This window comes from Gadus chalcogrammus, chromosome 11 (assembly GCF_026213295.1).
Source record: "Gadus chalcogrammus isolate NIFS_2021 chromosome 11, NIFS_Gcha_1.0, whole genome shotgun sequence".
Taxonomy (NCBI): Eukaryota; Metazoa; Chordata; class Actinopteri; order Gadiformes; family Gadidae; genus Gadus; species Gadus chalcogrammus.
In genome coordinates this window covers 10,768,641-10,792,491 of record NC_079422.1, presented here as the reverse complement: position 1 = coordinate 10,792,491, position 23,851 = coordinate 10,768,641, and the positions used below count along the sequence as shown (strand labels likewise).

The 23,851-nt window shown below is 41.6% G+C and overlaps 1 protein-coding gene across 2 annotated transcripts; it reads right to left on the bottom strand.

Annotated features, from left to right (window-relative positions):
• Nucleotides 1-16: 16 nt before the first annotated feature.
• Nucleotides 17-23,736, bottom strand: mcl1b (MCL1 apoptosis regulator, BCL2 family member b). Of its 2 annotated transcripts, none has more exons than XM_056602932.1 (4): nucleotides 23,093-23,736; nucleotides 22,554-22,804; nucleotides 22,295-22,407; nucleotides 17-1,533 (listed from the first exon to the last, which is right to left on the bottom strand). In XM_056602932.1, the coding sequence occupies exons 1-4, from the start codon at nucleotides 23,556-23,558 to the stop codon at nucleotides 1,530-1,532; spliced, it is 834 nt and encodes a 277-aa protein (XP_056458907.1). In that variant the 5' UTR covers nucleotides 23,559-23,736; the 3' UTR covers nucleotides 17-1,529. The 2 variants fall into 2 exon arrangements, with proteins under 2 accessions (XP_056458907.1, XP_056458906.1); XM_056602931.1 differs by lacking the exon at nucleotides 17-1,533 and adding an exon at nucleotides 15,270-22,056.
• Nucleotides 23,737-23,851: the final 115 nt, after the last annotated feature.

The window sequence follows — 23,851 nt, the reverse complement described above, 5'->3', positions numbered from 1 at the left end:
ATTCCACATCATCCAAAAATAAATACCAAGCAAAATGGACAGGTTTATTTGCATGTGTAAAGAAACACTGGCAGGAACAAACAATGTGTTGAAAGTAGACAACACGCATAATCCAGTTTAGAAAAACATAAGTAAAAGTTGATTTATGTGAGATACTATTATGAATATGAATCAATCAGGCCATGTTATTGCCTCATCACATAAACAGGGGCAGTTCTCACTTGGCAATTACATTTATTAAGTGCAAACAAATCCCAATACGTATCGGCATCAGCGTGGTTATTACACAAAATTAAATTATAAATTAATATATAAATAATAATAAGTCTTAATCATCTCACACAATAATTGTAGCAGCTTAAACACCTTCATTACTAAAGTAATATAGCTTATAGATCACATAGCTTACTCCTATTGATAATCGATCATGAGGTGTTTTATATTTAGCTAGATTACATCATACGGAATCAATATTTTCATCAACATGGTTAATTTGCATGGCTCTCTGTATGAAGCATGGATATACAAATACACTGGAATTTTGAATCAGACCCAAGGTGTGGACCAAAAATGAAAGCAGATCTTTTCACAGAGCGACCAAGCAGAATTAGTGGCTGATTTGTTAGAATGAAAACTGAATCTTGGTAGAAGGCTAAAAGATGATCAATAGTCAATAGAGTAAGATCATTGAGGAAAAAAAAAAATCTAGAGTCGTTCTCATTGGTCACAGGCAAATTATAATTTTACCAATCAGAACCATTTATGATCTGAATCTGAAGCAAGAGTACAAACAGGGATGATGAGGCTTGAGGTAGTTGTGAGGCCAACATGTCGTAAGGGGTAGGGTTAAAAATAAAATGTAAAAGTGCTTTTCCTTCCTCTCAAGTCCCACCCATCTACTCTTCCATTGTTTTCAACAAGAACACTGACGTCCTTAAGCTGTCCCGTAGACCTAGCGGCCTTGTCAGTTGGTTGGGTGGGGAACCCTTCTAGACTCTCTGAGGAGTCGTTGTAGAAGGCTTGCCTTGAACCTGATCTTCTAAATCATTAAAACATTATTTTGTTTGTGTACATGTTCAGGAGTTTGCCATCTTTCTATCTTTTGCACAACACAGAGGCATAAAAATACTTTTGAGTGCATCCTTGTATGTATGGTTCTGCCTGAAGCCACAGGACCAAATCCGTGGCCTGCTTTAACTTGCTGTGGGACGATAATGTGGGACGGCAGTCTAGTCCAATCACAAGACGAAAAAGCAGGAGCAGAGCAAGTCAAGTTGGATCAGATCATTGGGCGTTGATTTATGTAAAATTAACATAAAGACTTCATCTTAAGTCTGAGGATTTTTTCTGAGGTTTCAGCATTCAAGCAACCCTGAAGCTGCATTAAGGGCTGGACAGATGGGGTTCTTCAAGACTTCAGGTGAGGGCTGCCCTTCAACTGGGCCTGCCTCGTTTCTTGGACAGAGCACGGTCAGTTATATCCTGCATGCCATGTCCAGGAGGCATGTCGTCTCCCTAGATGAGTCATTTCACCTGCAAAGCCAACAGAAACACTGATTAGTTGTACTGTAAACCATGCAAAGCATGTATATGTAATTGCAGTACAGACAATATAAATTCTCTGGCCATACAGTACACATTTCCAGCATGCCAATCATAATGGTTTCATTGGTATGGAAAACAAAGATTTGATGTCATTGTTGCACCCAGAACCCCTGCGATCTTTCCCTTAGGTGTCATGGTTCAGTTGACTGGTTTCCTGTGTAAACCTATGTCTAGACACATATTAAGTACGTTTCTAGTTTGATAACGAACACCAGTATGTATTGTTACGATCGGTACGTGACATTTTAGATTAGCGCCAACCCACAGGGGGGAATTTACAATGGCAGTTCCGGGAAACACACCTGTTCCGGCCTGACTCAAGTTAAACAATAGCAGGCTGCTTAAGTAATTAAACCACACATTGACATATTTAGATGAGTCAAACTAGCTGCATTCAAACTTTTGAAGAGTAGTTAAAAATAAAATGCAATGCCTTTGGGCAAGAAACCAACTTCCTGTTAATTAAGGATCAAAGACTTTGCATCTTATTGGCTATAATTATAGAAGGTATGCTTCCTGGTAGGTGGCATTTAAATTACAAAGGTGTTCCTTTTCTATAGATGAGGTTACTGTAAAATGTAAATTGTGGCCGAGCTTGAAATATTCCAGATGGCACCCATTCTATGTTGCAAACGTCTGATGCATTGCCAGATAGTATGGTAAGAGTTGTCCACAGCTTGATTCATTATAATTTGTTAGTTTCTATAACTCTTTTGACCTAGCAAAACAAAATAGATTGTTGAAAATGAAGAAAATAACTCTTCATAAAGTGAAGAGTTAATGATAAAGTTTGAATACATTTGAGGTAAAATGTAATAGCTGATCTGATCTGATGAAGTGTATGCGTGTGTGTGTGCGCATTTGCGTGTGTGTGTTTGTATGGAAGTAAACCGGATATGTAGCAAGCACCTAGTCTCTAGCCATATAAACGGGGGTCCCAACACACAAAGAACTGATATTTAACAATTATATTTCCAATCGATAAATTATTTAATCACCAGTGTAACAAGAAATACAATAACCGTTAAAGCTTGACATTGTATTTCTAGGTTAAATATTGACGTTGTTTAGGCTCCGGGACGTCTGCAATGGTTAGCGTAAGCCACCTTGGGCTATCGCTAACTAGTCACCTTGGGCTAGACGTCATCTAGATTAGGACGTCCTCACCCTCGAGCCTCAGCATTTGTCAATGAGACCAACTGAAAATATACGAAGCGGGTAGGAAATTAAACTGTTAAAACTGTAATTCTGAAAAAACTATAAATGATATTGAAATTATTTTTCTAAATACTTGTAGATACAAATTTGTTAAATGTTAGAACAAAGGTTAACGGTTAAAAATGTCTCAAGTTACGAAGTCTGAGTAGTTCAGAGAATTGACAACCATAAAAGATTTTTTTAAAAGTAGAATATCTTATAAAGTATAAAATATTTAAAAAAAATGTAATGGAAGCGCACGATTAACTAAGCTAAACTGAACACTGAAAAATTTAAATGGAGTCTCTTGTTGAAAGATTGTGGAAGGGGTAGGGTCCAAAAGTTTGTAGAGAATGATAAAGAAAGAAGGAATAAAGTGTTATTAAGAACGAAATAGAAAGGTTTTGTAAAAGAGAAACCAGACTGTAAGCTTTTTAAACAAGGGGGGAGCTGCATACAGCACTCACCTAATCAATCGGTTCTCATGGAGATAATGAAATAAGGAAGCAAAAAAGGGGGAATCTTGAACGTCAAACTGAATTCATCGCAGATGCAATTGCTCAAATATGTACAATTTCTTCGGAACTAATCAAATAACTTTAAAAACCATGATATATATTTAAGTAGTCAGTAAAATAAATGTTTGTGTTGTTGTGTCGGACACACATCGACATGCACAAAGTGGAGATCTCAACTGCTTGATTCGTTATTAATTGTTTGTTCACATAATTATGTAATAGGTGTTGACTTGTCCCTCAAACAAATGTGTCTCAAATTTGTCAATATAGCCTATAACATTGTTCTTGGGTCACACTTCACCATACACACAGTCGAGATCTCAACTGCGTTATTTGTATGGAGGCCATTAGAGCAAATATAGGGTTATCTAACCCTAACCCTATTTGGAGATTGTAATGCCACAAAAACAAGTATGCAAATGTTCGTTCACAATCAATGGGTTGTTCCATTCTTTCTTTATCTTTGTGTGCAAAATGTGCTTGGATTGTTTCCTCATTGTTTGATGCTGTTGTCATACATTCCCTAAATGTGCATTGTCGTAAGAAGTGCTACAGCGCCATCAACAAGTTATCAACTTCACCGTCTCCTGCTAAAGTTCTTCCAAACCACAACTCTGGCTTACGTTTCATACCCATCAGTTCCGTTACTGTATACCTCAGTGCCTATATGTTTATGTAGCATATTTGAGACGCCCAAGTCAGTAATCTATGCACAACGTTAGTCATCCATGCACACCTTGCCGTAAGATATCCCGGCTGACAGAACCTCCTCATGAATATGTACGACTAGCTTATTCATGGTCCCTCATCGACCGCAACCATAAAATACACCTACAATGTGTAAATTCTTGTTGTGCGAACAAGTAAAATATTACGCGTTCACACAACCAACTCTACCAGTTAGGTCGTTTAAACACAACATTTCTAAGACTGTATTTCCTCGAATGGACTACTATAGATTTGCAATCTGATCTCCAACCTCAATTTAGAGCTGCCCCACAAAGTCCTTCCCAAGGAAGAGTAATAAATGTCATTCCCCGGTCACTCAGAAATTTACGTTTTTATCGAAAGAACATCATCTAACAGAATTATTAATGTGTCATGATTATCTTTCTTAACAAAATGTATCTATGAAAGGAAGTTTTAGAATGGTTTCATTTTACGTTTTTATCGAAAGAACAACATCTATCAGAAATATTTATGTGTCATGATTATCTTGCCTAACAAAATGTATCTTTGAAAGGAAGCTTCAGAATGGATTCATTTAAGCCACATATGTCAAAATCAAGGCCCGCGGGCCAGACACGGCCCTCCGCGACTTTTAATCTGGCCCGCCAATAAATTCTGACAATCAAACTAATGTGGCCCGTGCGCTGGTGTTTAAATTTACGTCCACGACAATACAACATTGAAACACGGTGAACTTCATTCGTTCACGGGCCTTGAATCGCCGGCAATTCAGGGCACTTTTAGAGGAGGAAAACTCTGTGTACGAGGATGTGCCATACCACACGGAGGTGCGCTGGTTGAGTCGGGGGAAAGTGTTGCGAAGATTTTATGATACCCGCGTTGAGATCGCTCGTTTCATGGAAAGCAAACAAAAGGTCATCCCCGAGCTTGAGGATGAAAAGTGGCTGAGCGACTTGGCGTTTATGTGTGACGTAACGGAGCACCTCAATGCCCTGAATGTAAAACTCCAGGGTCGAAAAGCAGCTGATCACTGAAATGCGAGACTCAGTAAAGGCGTTTCAAATGAAACTGCGTCTATGGGAGGGCCAGATGCGCCAAGGCAACTTGGCTCACTTTCCTACTTGCCAGTCAGTCAGTGACACAGTCACCATCCCATTCCCGACCAAAGTGTATGCTGACAAACTGAACACGCTCAAAGCGGAAATCAGCAGGAGATTTGCTGATTTTGGATTAGAGAAATTCAACCTTGATCTGTTCGCAAAATCCATTTGCAATTGATGTTGACAGTGACACTGCACCTGAGCACTTGCAGTTGGAACTCATTGAATTGCAATGTAACGGTGCTCTGAAGACCCAGTACCAGTCAATTGGGGCTGCTGAGTTTGCACCTCTACTCCCTGAATCAATGCCACAGCTTCGCCTTCACGCTGCACGCACCATGTCTATGTTTGGAAGCACCTACTCGTGCGAACAGATGTTCTCCGTAATGAAACTGAATAAGACATCCCACAGATCCTGCCTCACTGACCAGCATCTGGTCTCGGTATTGAAAGTGGCCATAGCAAATGACATTAAGCCTAGAATAGACGAGATCATTTCCAAGAAAAGGTGCATGTCTGGTAAGGGACATGCACATGCAGGTGTGTGTCTGGTAAGAGTTTAACTAAATAGCAAGCACAATGCCTATTTTGTTTAGGTTTGGCATTATAGGCCCTATTGTTGTCCTTTCAAGTTTCCAAAGTAAGCCATACAATTTGAGATACGACTTGTTGCATTGACTATTTTGCTTTATTAATCCGTTTTGCTGGTAACAAAGATCTTTTTCGTTGTTTTGTTAGAGACAAAAGTACTGTGATGCAAATGTGTTTTGTCTAATTGAGAAGTTATTTTATGCAAAAAAAAATTCAGCATTTGATACTATTTTGCTATATTAATCAGTTTTGCTGGTAACAAAGATCTTTTTTGTTGTTTTGTTAAAGACAATAGTACTGTGATGCAAATGTGGTTTGTTTAATTGTGCAGTTATCAATACAAAAACATTGTTCAGCACTTGATAAATACTATTTTGCTTTATTAATCAGTTATGCTGGTAATAATTACCCACACACATGGAAAAACTGTCTGGCCCCTGATTTTATTCACAGCCCTCCACATGGCCCTCAGTAAGTTTGAATTTGACACCCCTGCGCTAGGGGGATTCGAAACAGCCACCAATCGACCCATAAAGTGTTATAGAACCATCACAATGACTCTTAAGGTGCTTAATTACGTTCAATTAAGCTTAAATAAGTTGCATAGCTCCTCTTTAAACTGTGATTCTGAAAAAAGTATAAATGTAATCAAAATTCGTTTTTCAGATTATTGAAGGTACAAGTGTGTTGTGATTTGTTAAATTGTTTGAATGAAGATTAACGTTGAAAATTGACCAAGTTACGATTTCTGAAGTAGTTGAAGTGTCAGAGAAGGCGGACGGGGGAGCCGTCCGCCCATTGACTTAAATTGTATAAAAAAAGGAGAAAAAGTGTAATAGTTTAAAAAGTTGAAAGAGTGGGAAAACGCAGAGAGATAGCCATCATGTTGTTAAAGAGCTGGACGTTTTGATAGTTGAATGGTTTCTGTAGCTGAAAGGATGCAGGAGCAGGTAAGTGCACAAAAAACATGCAAACGGATAAAGAAAACTTAAGAAGAACAGTAGATGTGCTTGCAGTACCAAACACACTAACGACTTAACTTTGTAGGCACATTTGTCCATCAATAGTAAATGATATTACGACTAAAAATATTAAGTAAATTAAACTTAATTAGTGTCATTTGATAAATACATGACATCCTCCAAATGCAATACACAGTTTGAGATTCGAGATTCGACTAATATCGAAGTGAGCAGTGTATTCTCAAATTTAAAAAATGGCACGCAAATGAAGAATAAAAGAGAAAGGAAAATGTGATGACATTGTTTCACTCAAGACCCCAATGCGATCTTTCCCCGAGGTGTCATGGCGTGGTTGAGTCGTTTCCTGTGAGAACATTTATTCACAGACAAACATCAAGTCACTTTCCAATTTGATAACATTAACCATTACATATCGTTACCAGGCATGTGGCATTTTAGATGACCCCCCTCCCACCAACAGCATGAAAATTCAAATGTCAGCTGCTGGCAAAGCCACGTTTTCAGCACCTGACTCAGATTAAACAATAGCAGGCTGCCAAGTATCTAAGTAATGGGCTCTCACGGTCCGAGGCGGACCTAGGCGGGGCTAGGCTAGTGTTGTCCTTTCTCTGTATGCCCAACCGAGTGTATCAACCGAGGTAGTCGCACTTGATTGTAACCACTTTCCTATCGGTCTCCTGCTGTGCTTTCCATTACGGCACGACCGCCCTCACAGAAATACATTGTAAAACACGACAAGCCTATCTTGGAAACCCTTTGCCAATGGGCAGCACAATGCTCCTAGTACGTATTTCCACTCGTTTTGAAAAGCATCACTGAACCATCAACCAGAATATCAACGGTTAAATATTAACCAATACCCTTTCTACTTTTTTACGACTCACTATGCATGCACCAGTCACTTCCGGTGACGAGCACTGAAGTTGTCACCATGTTTAGTGCTAAGATAATGACCAATAAAAGAGGATGTATAACTATAGAGCTCCATAAAGTGGATATATGACTGCAACTAGGGGTGGGGATCCGTGTGGACTTTACACTCTTTTATGGTGTTTACTCATGCACAAAACGCGTGCATGCACACCCTGTGTGTTTCCCCTCTAAATATGGGCTCCAAACGTCCACTAGTCCATTTAAGGGATAGTCTCAGCAAGCACTGGGCTACAAATACCCCTCAAAGGGTACTGTGTAATGCTACGAAAATAGAGGGCGCATGATGTGATGTAGCCAACTGCCTTCTCTTATACCAGTAGCTAGAATCATATACTGCACACTGCTGCACCACAGCAACTACGCAGTAGTTCAAGTTCAAGTTCTTTTATTTGTCAAATGCACAACATAACAGGCAAGCAATCCCAGCTGGCAATGACATGTTTGTGTCCCAAGCTCTCCTTAAAAATTAAATAAATAAATAAATAGAATATATGTACGGTATATATATATTAATATTTATGGACAGTATATTATATATATATATATATATATATATATATATATATATATATATATAGAAATATATAGAAAGTGTCTCAGTTAGCATTTGTAGTGCAGTGTGCAGTAGTAGTGCAAAAAGGGTTAAGTGTTTAAGAGTCTTGTTGTGCTCGGAAAGAAGCTGTTTTTGAGCCAGGTTGTTTGTGTCCTACCAAAGACATATAAGTAGTTAAGTACTTTATCTCACTGTCAATACAGTAAGGCCTGGCCATTGTATTGTACTAAACTGCATTGTGCAATACTATAGATAACTGCATTATGCTGTTTAGGTCTACAGTACTGCAGTGCACTCAGAATTGTAGCATAGTCATCTAACTGCCAAGCAAGTCAGGCCAAGGTACGGTACTGTACCAAACTGCAATGCACAATACGATGCTGTGAGCTAACTGTATTGTACTGCGCCATCCTGTATTGCATATGGTACTGTGCAGTAGTTCAGTAATCTCACTGCCAATCAGTACTGCATAGCACAGTTCAGTGCTATTAAATAAGTATGGTATTTGACCTTCGCCTTGAAGTGGAAGGGGAACGTAACTTCAACAAACACAAACCTGTTGATACACCCACACTTATTCTTTACTTCTCAGTTGCTTGTTCTTGTAATAACTGGCTGCCTACGCCTTTAGTGACGTGTTCTGACAGAGCCGAGCCCTGGAGATCATAACTGGGCGTGCATGGTTCTGTAATCCAAATACTCTGGGGCAGGAGTCCATTGCACATGCAGGTTTTTTTATTTATTTTTTTTGTTTATGCAAAACATAGTTATTCTTCTTGTCATGTTCTCAGGAACTGTGTAAAAGATTATATAAATTGAAATCGGAAGGCATGGATAACGCTGCAATTCATGACCCTTGATCAGCCCAGGCTACTGTCCCTAGACCCTCATTGGCCTCAAGTCCTTTACATGCTTGGAGCGACAGCAACTAGTCAGCAACACAACCTTCCGTCTGCTACACCCACACACACAACGAACGGCAATGGCAACAAGACATGGCTGCAGAGCGGCCTGGGACTCTTGTCTCTCAATTCAGAGGTGCAACTCTATGCAATGTCCACATCGATGCTGCATATTACTGTTTGGGGAATCAAACACCATTTCCCAACACAATGTTTTGAGCATGGCCCTTGGGCTTGCAATTTGAGTCAAATGCTGCAGGGTGCAGGGGGTGGGGGATTGTTGACGTTAAGCGGCGTTCAGGTACTTTCCTGTTGAATTGAGAGTTCACCAGCTGAGCTAGCAGACGTTAACTGAACCGTAGCCCACAACGCCCCAGGTTCCCCCGAGACTGCAGAGAAAACCCCCTGCTTCATGTGTTTGTTTTGCATTTAATTTGATTAAATATCATCAGTGTTATGTGTATTGTGGATGATGGATGCATACGTCTTCATATTGTAATATACTTTAAGATGTGCATTTTCCTATACTTGTCCTTATTTGCATTTAGCCTTTTCATTTGATCGTATTTGCATATATTGCCTGGTTTATTAGTTCATGACATTTTGATCATACCTTTTGATCATCCTATGTTATTATATCGTTTTGTGTCTGAATCCAACTGTCTGTCATGCTTCGACTTGAATTTAACCATGTGAACCAAAGTGAGGAACAACCGGTCTGCCAGGGAGACTGGTATGTATTTTTACTTCCTGAAACACAATCAGATATGCAGCACTCCCATGGCAATGAAACGGCCGAGAGCTGTCGAACCGTTGACACAAAACAAAGACACAAAAGCATGCATGCACACAAACACACACACACACCACTGGAGACAACCAAACATGTACATACACAAAAGACAAAAAGACACATTCATACAGTGATGCATAGTGTTTGCACATAATACATCATATTCAGGTCTATACACACAGGGTGCATTGAATGTCAATGACATGAAATACCCAACTAGGGGTGGTAAAAAGTGATCCCACGCTGGGTGTCCCACACTTGGAGTCCCACACTGGGAGACCCACGATTGGAGTGTGTGATTAGTCCCCTAGCCGGGATAACAACACATGCTGGTTGAATTGTGTTTTTCCTCAGCCCTGCAGATTCCACCCAGTCAGCTGATGTTTTCCCTGCAGGCTGCAGTTTTCCTGAGAACCCCAGGTGGTGTGGGATCCTATAAGTTAGCCAGGGATCTCAAAGCAACAAGCCAGTGAGCTCGTGTTTGCATTGTAATGCACTGCCGCTGTTACTAATCTATGCTGACAAATGCAAACAGTGAGAACAACCCACAGGGCGACTATCGTGTAACCGAAAACAAGAATATAATAAATGCATGCAACAACTGTAAATACCAAGAAAGGGGGTATTCAAGTGAGGAGAAAAGGCAGAGCTGCTGAACAGAGTGTGTTGGATCGGACAATGAAAAACACTGTGACTCATTTTTCTATGGAACTTGTTCGAACAAGTTATCAGCACCTTTAGCTGCGATGCAACGATAACCAAATGTGCCCCGAGTATTGTTCAAGTTTGCTGCCAAGAAGGATGTCTGCTTCGTGAAACTCATTCCTTTCATTCCAGACATTCATCAAGACCACTTGTAAACAGATCCCCTCTCACTCCGGCACTCCGAGAACAACCTTATTGCAGGGCTCATTTTTAGCTGCCACCTGACTGTGAAGGTTAATTTTTAAAACAACAACAAAACTAGAAAACAATGGGAATGAAAGGCTGCCTTAACATCTAAAGTAAAGTCTAGTTTGAGAGAAGAATGTGATAAGAGAGGTGACAGGAGAGGGAATAGGAGTGGGACTTGGGAGCGGGGAGATAAGATGAAGAGAGAGGGAACACTGTTTACTGAAGTGTGTTTTCTCATGTATTCAACCTGGGCAAAGACAAGCCTACGCTTGTGAAGAGTCTGCTTAATGCGGCGCTGCTTAAATTTGCTTTGGGTGTAGGCAAATGCTGGCAGCTGATTGGCTTGGCCGGGGAAAAACACAGACGGATCACACAGCCGGGTCAAGCAGTGGAATTTGCATTTTCCACAGAAGGTGAACCAAAGGAAAATAAACAAATACAAATACAAAAAACAGTAAAATACCTTAATTCTACCTAGGGGCGGGGGGGGATTTGCTAAAATCTGTTTATATTTACCCTTCATTTAAAAAAGTATATACTGTACAGCAGACAGAGGAGCAGCCCATACCATGGCTGTACTTCTCCGGGAGAATACCTTTGTAAAAAGAAAAGAGCTTTTCCGACTGCGAGGGGATAAGACGGCTCAATATGTGTTGTGTGCGTTGTGTGTTGTGTTTTTGGTGCATGTTGTTTTCAGAGATGTGTATGATTTGTGTGTGTGTGTGTGTGTGTTGTTTGTTGTGCACGTTCCTATTGACATAGTCAACGCCACCACCATCACCACCAACAGAGCTGTCGGTCTGCGGCGTGTTGAGGCATGGCGAAGAAGCAGATTATGATGTCAGTGAGACGGCAAACGTTGGAAAACAGAAGGAGATCCATAAGGCGGAAAGTCATAGTCACACGGTTACATCATGTGTGCGCTAGACAGAAATGAGAAGACGGGCTGTGGCTGGATGATGTATCGCTCTGCAGAAAGAGGGAACGCCTCAGCAGAAATAAAATTAGGAAACAATGGGATGGTGAATAGCGCAGTGGCAGAGGACAGTGATTCAGTGTGGGGAAAGAGAGTTAGGGAGGAATCAAATGAGTTGTCATGGGAGTGAGAGAGCGAGTTGCCAGGGAGATTTACATATGACATGAAAAGACCATCCTCATACAATGAAAACACAGGAACTACTACATTAAGCATTGAAATGAAAGGCATTGACCATCAAAATAGAAGCCAATACTCATCAACTCATGCATCTAGAATATGTGGAGCTGTAGCGTAAGACAATCTATCAAGTCATCATCATCATCATCATCCATTGACCGTTGACCTAACTGCATGATCACAACCCATGATGCCTCTCATCTGAAACCAAAGTGCAACTTCAATACTCTGCATCATCACCCCCAGGCCTTACTCATCATCAACACAGGCTGACTCAGTTTGACTGCCTTTAACCCTGTCCCGATCCTCACCAGATTAAACCGGTGTAGTTGACAAGAAGCACAGTAATTTTCGTAATCTTGGGCTCAGTCTCTTAAGGAACCTGTGGGCTGAGAAAGAGGAAAATGTGTTTAGCCAGCGCTAGACGTATTTCTTACCCCATCCTCGTACCTCAACTACCGCAATGTGGAAGGGGGGTCAAAGATCAGTTCTGCTGTGTAACACTCATGCCGGAGGACTAGCTTCATGTGCTTTAGAGCGATACCAACATCAAAATATTTAGATGTTTAGGAAATAACTTGACCGTTATAGGGTTAGGGGTCAATAACTTGACCCCTAACCCTATAAATTTAGACAGACAAAGAAATGATCGTCAAAGACCAGGCCATTTCACTTCTTTTGCATGTACTGACACATTGCTTAAAAGCTTGTACAGAACAAATAAAAAATACAGCGAAACAAGTTATCCAACGTCGGACACAACCAGGTTTGAGGCTGGAGAATTAGGCTTCAAGCCATGGGGGAAAACCCTAAAACGACGGTTAACCTACGTTCAAGAACCTCCCCTATGGACGTAAGAGAGAATCCTCATTTAGGGAAAGGGGCAAGTACAAAAAATGTAATCCATAAGTAGAATCCAGAGTAGTAGATTTCCTTCTGTGGTGAGCCTGTGCTCCATCCACTTAAACTATCCAACATCACATTGTGGAGTTAGTATGATCTAAATCGACAGCTTGTAAGAAATGTGTACAGTCAGTGCACCATCAAGGGGCACGCCAAGTGTTGTCAGTAGGGGATGTGTCATACATTGAGATCCCCTCGCGTGGATGAACTGGAATATTAATTTGAAAAGCAAACCACTTTTCTTTGATCTAGAGACAATGAAAACACAGAGAATACTACATTTTGAGGTGTACAGGACCCTACTCTAGACTAAAGCATTCCTTTTTCACTGGGTTTTCACAACAGTTGATCCAAGGCCTGTTTGTGTGAGCAGTGAGGCCGTTCAAGGCCCGGTGAAGGACCCTCAACATTCCTTCTGGCTGAGCTCTTGTTTTGGGAGGCATGGCTGAACACCACTGAACCCAGACGTCACGATGGATCACTGCGCTAATGTAACCAGGCTCATTTGAACTCCAGGGCCCCCCAGGCATATTAGCCATTCAAACTCGGCTAGCTGAAACCATGGCTGAAGTAACCTGATGTATACCAACACAACTCCAGGTTCAACAAACAACTCCATCTCCATTGTTATTGAGAGCTGTGGACTATAGCGCCAAAGGAAACGCAGGATTTTATTCTCCCTCCCTCTTTAAGAGTTAGAGGGTATCAATAGTGTGGCTCTGTATTTGGTATCCCATCACCTCCAGGTGCATTAAAACAAGCCAACTCCCAGAGTTCCCAGCATATCCATATTAAGGAAGTCAGGGAGGCAGAACACAGCAAAAACAAAACGGTATCTCTGTAGTTCCAACTGATATGAGGGATTCATGGAGAATGCCACAGGGTTATCAGTCACCTTGAACCATACCGACAGCGCCAGCTCTGGGGAGGACAGCGAGGGGGGGTGGGGGGTTTCTCTAGTTGACCTTAAATCGCTTTCCTCCATGCCAGTTTGATTGTAGCGGAAACAACCTCCATAATTAAACAGTGCGTGTTTGACGATGTCGTCCCGTGTGAACGTTCCCCAGGGGAACACACACTGGTGTCCGTCTCACGCCTATCACATGTCCTAGATGCAACTTGATCCCTGGCTCGGCAGCGTTCGCTCCAGTTTCCCGTGTGGCAGGGTAGAAAGTTCAACTCGTCCTATAAAAGGATATTTCCGAGAATAAAATAGGACACGACGGGACAAAGCTGGATCGTGAACAACGATATGGCGTCATCAACCGTATGAGCAGAAGTCAATGGCTGGAGCTTATCCAGTGGGATCCATTTGAGAATGTTCTGGGATTGTAAAGGGAGCTGGTCTTGTTTTGGTATGTAGACCATAGACTGCAGGGAGGTGATGTCAGCGAAAAGGCTCGTCACTTTGGGGTCATTGAACACTGAAAAGGTGTTCTTACTTTCTGATCTTATCACGAAATGGCTTTTAATGTAAACTAATTTAATCTATGACATCATTAGACATCACAGTATTAAAGCAAACTCTGAATAGTTTCTGCTCACACATAAGTGGTCAAAACAACACCATGACCATTAAACTGTCCTACATAAAAAATAACCTATAGGTGTGACTTCTTCCCCATGCCCTCCATTCCTATATACAGTATAATATAGAATTAGCTTTGTCCCACAGATGCTTCATAAACCAAAGTGGAGGTGGAAAATCCAATTTATCAGACGATTTCTCCCTAGGGCTTCAATCTATGGATTAATTTCCCTGAGTTTGAGACCAAAATACATCAGCAGATTTCTTTGAGCACAACATTCAGTTGTGGGCAAAGATGTTATGGTCATGTAAACTTAACATTGGTCTGACTGACTGTAAGCTATTTAGAATGGATGGAACCTGCTACCCAACAAGACTGTTAACAATGGTTCCAGCGCCACTGCCTAGCCCTGATATCACGACACCAGAGGAATGGTCGCCCTTCTTGCATACATATCAGTTCTGGAATCATGAGTCAATGGAGTGAACGAGACTGTGGTTAGTAAAACCCACTCATCACACATTCAACAGTCTTGTTGTGTTGTTAGTTTTGGTTTGCAACAGATAAACAGGTTAACACCATCGTTCTCCAAAGGTATTCTTTTAAATGGCCAATCGTTAAGAAAAAAGTTGTATTATGCCGCTTTTCCACCGCACATGTAGCTCGACTCGACACGACACGACTCGACACGACTCGACACGGTAGCAGCGCGGGTGCTTTTCCACCGCAAATAGTACCTCCGGGACGTGGGCGGGGTCGTCTGCGCGAAAGGGCCGTGACGTATTTTTGTACGCGACGCAAACAACACCTACGTAACCCACACATGGACAGAACCCACATAACAACAATGGAGAACATCGATGCGATGGTATTCGTGTTCGTATTATTAGCTGGCATGTTGAAGAAGTGGAATATGTTGGCTGCGGCGCTACTATGGCTGTTCTATCGTTACCAGCATGGTTGCCATGTCGCTCTCGTGACTTCGTCACACTCTCTGGCCAATCAGTGGCCGGCCGTCTGCCGACGTCACCTTTTAGCATCGGCTCAGCCGCTTGGAACCTAGAGCGAGGCGGTACTAGAAAAAGCAGCCACTTGAGGTACTAGATCGCGGTGGAAACGCAAAAAAGGCGAGCTGAGTCGAGTCGAGTCGAGTCGTGTCGAGCTGGTACCATGCAGTGGAAAAGCGGCATTAGTTAGTCGGCTGAACTGAGTTTCAGAAAGAACACACAAACTGCCAATTCTAAATATCTGCCTAACAACTAGTCTAGCTTAATAGCCTATAGTATTAAAAACTGAAGTGGAATTGGATTTCCCCAAGTACTGCATCGATCCACCAATTTATATAATACCGCTTAGTGTTCACTGCACAGCGTATGTCATCCAAGACAAAAAATTGCCGTTCCTTCTCGTCCTATTGTATCAGAGAAACGTACAAGCATTTAGTTGAAGGCCACTCAAACCAAGCCTGTATCTTAGTAGCCTCTTCCATTTAGGAATAATTGCAAACGGTGCTCAGACAAAATACAATTTCTTCAGACACAATTCCCCCCCCCCACATACGGGGGGGGGGGGGCGGGGAAGGGTGGCGAAAAGCACATTACACAGAGACACTGTTGAATGTGTGATGAGTGGGTTTGACTAACCACAGTCTCCTTCATTCTTTTGACTCATGATTCCAGTCCCGATTCGTATGCACGAAGGGCGACAAAGCCTCTGGTATCGTGATATCAGGGCTAGCACTATATTTTTGAGTAATGTAATTGGAATTTCCCATCATTGTTTCTTCAACTTATTTTGGGTTATACATGTTAATTACACGGGTGTGCAATGATTCACTGTGCGGTTTTTATGATACAGTCATCTAATCTACATCTGCCCACCAAGCTCCCCACCCCTCTACATGATGGATAAGGGTTTGTTCATGTTCAGGTCACTTTCCGGATTCATCAGCTAGTGATGGCCTCTTTGTGCAGTACCCGTTGTGGGCCATATTTTCACTACTTTGGATAATTGATATCTTCCACACGATGTAGGAAATGTAAAATAACCAGTAGGCAGACTGCTACGATGAGACAATGTCTCTCCACTTTGTTTATAGAGTAATTTCAGGGCTACCCTGCAGTATTTTATGTATTAAGTTTCTATAAAGCCTACAAACAAAATACTTTTTCAAAGGAAATGGATGGCCTAGTTCAAGGAGGCAGGCCACTTTTGAGTGTTAGAACTGTAAAGCTCCGTCCCTTTTGAAGTACTCTGTTATCCTTGATCTCACCAAATCTGACTGTTTCAAGGGCACTAAATCATTCTAGTATTGCACAAATGGTCAGCTTGAATTTGTGCACAATGACATAATGTCTAGTGAACTGTACACTCCACAAAAGGTGAACTTTATAAGTTCAGGACTTTTTCTCTTTTTCTTATTCAGACATGACACACTCAGTCACCCACAACAACCCAAGAGAATGCGCCATGTTTTTTCCCATAACATTTTGATCAGATAAAGCCAGACCAAGACCGTGAGAAGTAATTTTCCCTTATGACACACACCCACGTTTTAGTTATGTGTCTAATAGTATGTATATATAGTAGTATACATATTACTATAGTACTGAATATCAAGATTAAATATTGACTCGCTTTTATCAGCTCAAAGTCGTAATAAAAACGTTCCAGCAGTATGTTTTTTGTGTGATCTTGTTTGACCCATGACAATGTGCGGAATAGAGAGGTAAGGGGTCATAGATCGACCACAGTTCGGAATGAAAACAACTCTTTCCCACAGCCTTTTCTTTTTGACATTCTCATGGAACACTGATTAGGTCACGTTAACAACATCAAGTTGAACCGTCAACAGTCTCTGTTGACTGTAGACTACACAGGATGGTGGCATTGGGATTCTGTCATGTGATTGGTAGGTTTAAATACATTAAAAGTCCAAACGCAGACAAGATGCAATCACAGACAAAAATGTCCCCTAAAGTGTTGGCACATATTCACTCCAGCAAAAACTCAAAATGTTTAGCATTGGAGATTTTAGTCTAGGGATATCTCAGGCAGGTGACCAGAGGCTGAAAAGGTGCCATTCAGAAAGTGACTAAACACCACGGGTCCCATGTATTGCTAAAATGTGAGCGGTCACATGAACTGTGTGATGACCACATGATAAGCTTCTCCACATGACCACATGCGCTGACCATGAGCAGGACTTGGTAAAACATTCCATTTGGTCCAATGGCCCCTATAATCTACCCACGAAAAATGTGTCTGCCGCCCAGACATCAACAAAACCTGTTACTATGGGAATAGAAGAATTGCGGTTTAGTGAAAGCCGAACACAGTTCGGGAGGTCCGGGGGGTTGAAAGGTAAACTTGTGGCCATTTAACCTACTTTGCACACCTGACAGCCGATTCCAGAAGCAACATCACACCTTCAGTGGATTTGGGTCGAACAAGCCCAGGCCTGTCCAATCCTTTGACCTCTCCACACCATGAGTCAATGGAAACAGATACCTCCAGCCGCTATGAGTACATGGCTACCCATAACATGGTGGAGGACCATGGTGATTAAGCTTGTGGCATAGGATCATACAGGTTCATCTTGTAGAGGGAAATGGGATTTTGACAATTTTCTGAAGAACATTTCTGAAAAACCTGAGTTTCTGAAGAGCCTGAAACATATGGGCCAAGGAGGAGGTTATGAATAACCTAGCCCTGTTTGGATTTAACTAAACATGGCCATTTCCAAATTGCTGGGAGGGTAAACAGCTATGACCGAAAGTGACCCACTGATACTCGTATTTATACAGTGCTTCAGTTTACCTTTCCTGTATATTTAGTTTGAAACTACTTTTCAATTGCCTCTCTCTGATTCTGGGAATATTGTTGATTGAAACTCTTTTAATTTCATGTTATTATTCTGTTGTTAGCTTTTGTATTGAGGTTCAGCTTTAAAAGCTCCTTATACACCCATTTCTTTGACTAACCGATTAGTAGAAGAATAAAGGGGATCCTGCAGATGATAATGAGATCAGTGTTACTAATACATAAGAATAGGTCAAGATGATCAATGTAACCAAGACATGTAGTAAGGCTAAGATTGATCAATGTAACCAATACAAAAGATAAGACCAAGATGATCAATGTAAACAATGCATGAAAAATTCCCAGACTTTTTGTATTTTGGGGAAAAATCCTTGATCAATCCTGCTTTAAGAACTGCAAGAAAATATTACAGAATAAAAGGTTAACGGTATTCACGATAAGAGAAAGATCTATGCACAGGATCTACCCATTCCCTTCACAGTGCTCACTATTACACAGGAGTTGGTTTGATTGCTAAAGAGGATGACCAAGATCTACAAAAAAAAAAGTTATTTAGCTTACATAAAGTAATGCCACAAGTATGCATAACCATTTCCTGTTTGTTCCAGTTTAGGACAAACTGGTCTCATAAAAAAAGCTTTGGAATGCTGCTGCCGGGAATGTCTACACCCCTTTCAGGAAGGAAGTCCATATAAGGACCCTTAATAGGCGGCTGCCCATTTTAGGAACCAGGCTCTCTCGCTTGCCTTTACCAAGAATAAGGAACAGGAGAGTTTAAACCAAACAAGGAAGACGGATGAAAAAAGAGGAAATATGTAATAAATGAAAAACCCTGTTTGAGCAGGCCTAACAGAAAGGTTGTTTGTGACGTTTCTATATTTACCTCACTTGGGTCATATGTCAGTGTTGATGTGTGCAAATGTATTGCACTCGAGTCATCTGTCCCAGAATACGACTTTTTAAAGATGGATAATGACACAACTAAACAGACAGCACTGACACATCGCCCAGTGGATTAAGAGTGATCTCTGACCAATTCCCACACCTCAAGGATCAGAGTACAGTCTCAGGTGGTGATGTGTGGCTGCTCTATGAGCTCCAACTTGTTTTATGTCATGCTTTTCTTAACCTGGGGAGGTTTACTGAGCATATATGCTCTTTGTCAACCACGCCCTGACTGAAATGCGTTGCACTTGGCTGTTCACATGCCTGGTCGAGGGGGCGGTTTCTGGCTGACACACCTAGTAAAATGCTCAATGACTTTTGACTAGTTTCCCTTGTAAGTAAAACTTCAGTTACTGCTGAATACATATTCCAAGTATTGAAGGAGAAAACAAGTAAAAGAGCCAGAGGGACATGTGTGGTAAGATAAACTCAGATCAGCTGACTTCCCCGAAACGTTGTTTTTTTTAATGGTTGTTGCTATGAGGAAGTGTGACGCTTTTCACCAATGAGAATGCTAGGGCGGGCGTATGGTCCAAGGCTAAAAGTTTGAGCTGACACTTTTTTTCCTAAAGTATTTTTTCTACAAAGTTTAGGAAGTGAGTTAAACCAATTTCAATAGGTTTTTTGGGGGGTGGAAAACTTCCTTCTTTGCCGTCTGGTTCCGCATTGCTTGAAATACGATAATAGACTTCCTTGTTGCAGTCGTGGCAGGGCATTATACCCGAGAGAAACCAAGTACAGAAATCTCAAACCCTATTTTAAATGGCTTAGCTATTGATGGACTTTAATACCATTGTATACTCGTGAGGGGAAATAAACAGTTCACGATTAGTAAAACACAATAGACTATTGTTGGAATTGAGTCAACCTCTAATGCATGAATGTGCCTATTGCCATGCACCAGCTATGCTGTACCTTTCATTGCAATACCTGAAAAAAATAATTTGATCGTAATCGTATCCCCTTCCGCCCTGCCATTCCCTGCATGCATAAGCATAGCTAATAATAATGTATGGACATAGGTTTAAATAATACATCTGCATAATTAGCAAGTCTCTAATATCAAGGCCACTGAGAATTGCTATGCTTGCTGTGTCCGCGCAACATCACTCCCCAAGTCGTTTTCTGGAGACCAAACCCACTAGTGTATGCTGCAATCTGCTCTGAGATTGCCTGAGCTACCTTTTCCCCATTGTGTAGCCAGTCCATTCTTCACAATGCACATGTGCACTGGTAACCAAGGTGCAGGCTAACATCATTAGCTGTAGAAGATTAGAGGGGACCTAGTGTGGGATGTCTCCATGGAGACGCTATACTCAGTTTCCTCCCAAGACCTCTGCGAGAGCATGTTTGTCATGTAACCCAAGACAACAGGAGGAGGATCTGAACAAACAAGGATATGGATACACAAACACACACTGATAGAAGTCTACTGATGGGTGCCAGGCAAAGCAAATGTAGTTAATAATTAAGTTAGAGAAAATGTAATGCATTGCAGGAGGCAATCAGTTCTCATTGAGCACAATTGCAGTAGAACAAGCTTGAATTTATTGATTAACATTAGTCATCTGAAGGGCACTCAGGCATACAGGAAGCCTCATGGGAAGCCAAGGGGCGCTATAACCAGCTTGAGGATCTGTTCCACCCCTACCAATCACACACCTAAGTATAACATAAAAGTTGACATGAGTCAAGCACCTCTAGGCTGAGGCCTTCATCTGACCCTCTAGTGTTTACACTTGCAACTTCACTGGTCCGAGGCTTTTTGGGTGACCGCAACAACTAATCTCCCCATACACTATCAGTGCCAGACACATGGTGAGAGCGCCATATGTCTGCATCAACACCACAACATATGTCCAGCTGTACCCTTATCATCAACTCTCAAGAACTTCTCCATGTATGACCTTTTCTTTGTAAACGCCCCAAAGTTAACCACGGCCAAAATAAAAAAATATCTTAATATACAAATAGACACTTGATTATATTATGTTGGCTGACAGAAGGAAGGGAAGCCTGTATATGCCAGCAAAGGCAATACTGCAGGATACGTCATTTACGCCAGCCAATAGTCAAATGAAGACTTGTGCTTTGGTTGCATTTCTTCTGCCAGCAATTACTTTTAGCAACCCAACAGCTGGGCCCATTCTTAAACCGATTTTTACACCCTTTATATCTGCTTGGCATTGGCCCTGCCAGCAGCTGCACCCAGTCTTGCATCTATTTTGTTTCACCAAACAGAAAGGTAAAACAAATCGTGAAGTAATATTAAAAACATTTGGGCGGATGTTATGAATGCTTGTCACCCCATTTCCCCAATCGTATAGCTTGGGCAGGTTGAGCAACAGCATTGTGCATCCTCTAGTTGAAATGCAAGTTGAAGTAAGCTGCCGTTTTGCAAAATGCCCCCAAAAAAATGCATGTGGTTGAAGTGATGCTGTGGGTGTTGTCTGACTTCGCGGAAATAGCTGCACAACTTCTTCGAAATACCACAATTTCAACAGAATCTGACATAGGGTTAAGGTCACTGTAATGCATCACTGTGTCAAAGTAGAACGTATAAAAGGCCAGACTAGGCAACATTTATAGTTTTATTGACAAACATTTGTCAATGGTGCAAGCTATACAAGTGACTGGAATGTTTAAATAAAATTTCTGCATCAGCTAGATACTACAGGTGTGCGGGCCCTCAGCGTTTACAAACAAAAAGGTAAAAATCTGCATTTATTCCGGTTTTTGGTCATTCTCCCCCAGTCAACACATTTGTAGCACAGAAGCCAGCCACAGGGGGCTTTCTGTGCTGGCTCTTTTTCTAAATGCAGATCTAACCCATAGTATTTCCATAACCGGGAAGGAAGTGGGCCAACATCTCGTCAGTTCCAGTTAATTACGTCTGTTGGGGTAAATTTCTGTTCTTCTCCCTGGAGACTTGGCCCTCTGACCTAGACACGACACACAATCACCCATATTCTCACAAATATTTCTTATTGGCTAATTACGTAATTCTCCAACAATTTGCATAGGCGCATATCATAGCAATTTTATTTAGTAAATCACAAAAAATAAATAAATAGCAAAATTATACAACATATTTTGTTTGTGTCCATATATGTCCATGTAGTTGTGTCTTTTGTTGAAAAAAAAAAAGGCATAACTTCTCAGTCTTAGTCCCAAATTCACCTGATTAGTAGGGCAATTGTTGCACCAATACCAGCAAATCCAGCAAAGGCCATGAGTGTATTTCTCACTGTCGTCTCAGGGTCTGACACTCGAAAAAACTCTACGAAGCCCTCCTGAAACAATGAATAACAAAATGCAAGTTAGATTACAATCTGTAGACAGAGCTAGGGCCTGGCCAGATTCCAAACAACAAAGCAGTTAAGCAACAGGAACATTTTCACTGGGAGCACTACCCCAAGTCAGATATACCACAACGTACCCATGAGTTGTTTTTGACCAACCATTCCCGTTGGTCTGAAAGGAGGTATGAGGAAATCTCCTCGGCCACCAGCGACACGCAGCCTTCTTTACCCCTGGCCTCTAGGTACTGACACAACGCTGCTCCGAAGGCCACCAGGCTGGCGATACGCCCCCAGTTTGTTGTGCTGTCTGCGAAGAGACTCTTGGCCACAGACGTGACAAAACTCATGTCTTCCCCTCGGCCGTCCAATTCCAATTTCTGGATCATACCTTCAAATAAAAAAGGAAGTTGGTGAGAAACGTGTATTCTGCATAGTCCGCTGACTTGATCAATCACTCGAGTTTTATCTGCGAAAATTATAACGTTACACCAATATCAACTAATGTATACTACATTCCCACTATATACCTAACATGTTATTATATCAAATAGCAGGCACATATATATGTTGTGAAATGGGGATGAATATGTTTGTAGATGTGGTACATTGACGGAAGGTTTAAATAAACACGTGTCTGGAGGTCTTTATCTGCTTGATTAAATTTCAGATCACCTACCCTTGTATGCGTATTGGTGTTTTTCAAGCACGCCGTCTACAACTCTTCTCATAGTCACTTGAACCTCGTCTTGTCTTGTCCTTTTAGCTTTTGATGCCCCTGCATAGTCTCTGAGAAAAGTGCGAATGACTCGCTTGGTGTCGTTATCCAACACTTCTTCCCCCGCCTGGCTGTCCGTGTCTACTTCGGACTGGAGTTCCGGAGTGCAAGGCAGCGAACCGTCTCCTTCTTGGTCGTCTTGCGATTTGTTCACCAGCCTGCCCCTTCCTAGTTCCGTGGGTCTTGGTTTACGTTCGTCTCCGCTTTTGAACGTCGCCATTAGAGGCAAGGCCCCCTCTGTCGTGGTGTGTGAACCTTCGGAGTGGAAGTCCATGTTTCGCTCTTCGCCTCCATTTTGAGGGCTGTGAAACCAAAAGGTCTGGACTAAGCTGGTTCCGTAGTTTGGAGTTCGTTTCTGTGACAGCATATTTGCCTTGAGGATTTAAATGGTGGGCCTGGACAATTGTAATTAAAATAAATTTATTTTCAAACAAAGACCTTGTCCATCGTAGGTCTGAGAGGCAAAGACAGCGCTACGCGTTCTTCTTCTTTGTAAGTAGAGTAAAGATGGGGCGTGGCCAAACCGGTTACGACGCATCATAACGTCCGTTCTCAAAGGTACACGCTCGGCCTTCTTTATGTTAAAAATTGCATTTAGGCAATAGAAGTGGGTTTTTATTTTACCTCGGGAACGTTTTTTCTTTCAGTTAAATGGAGGTT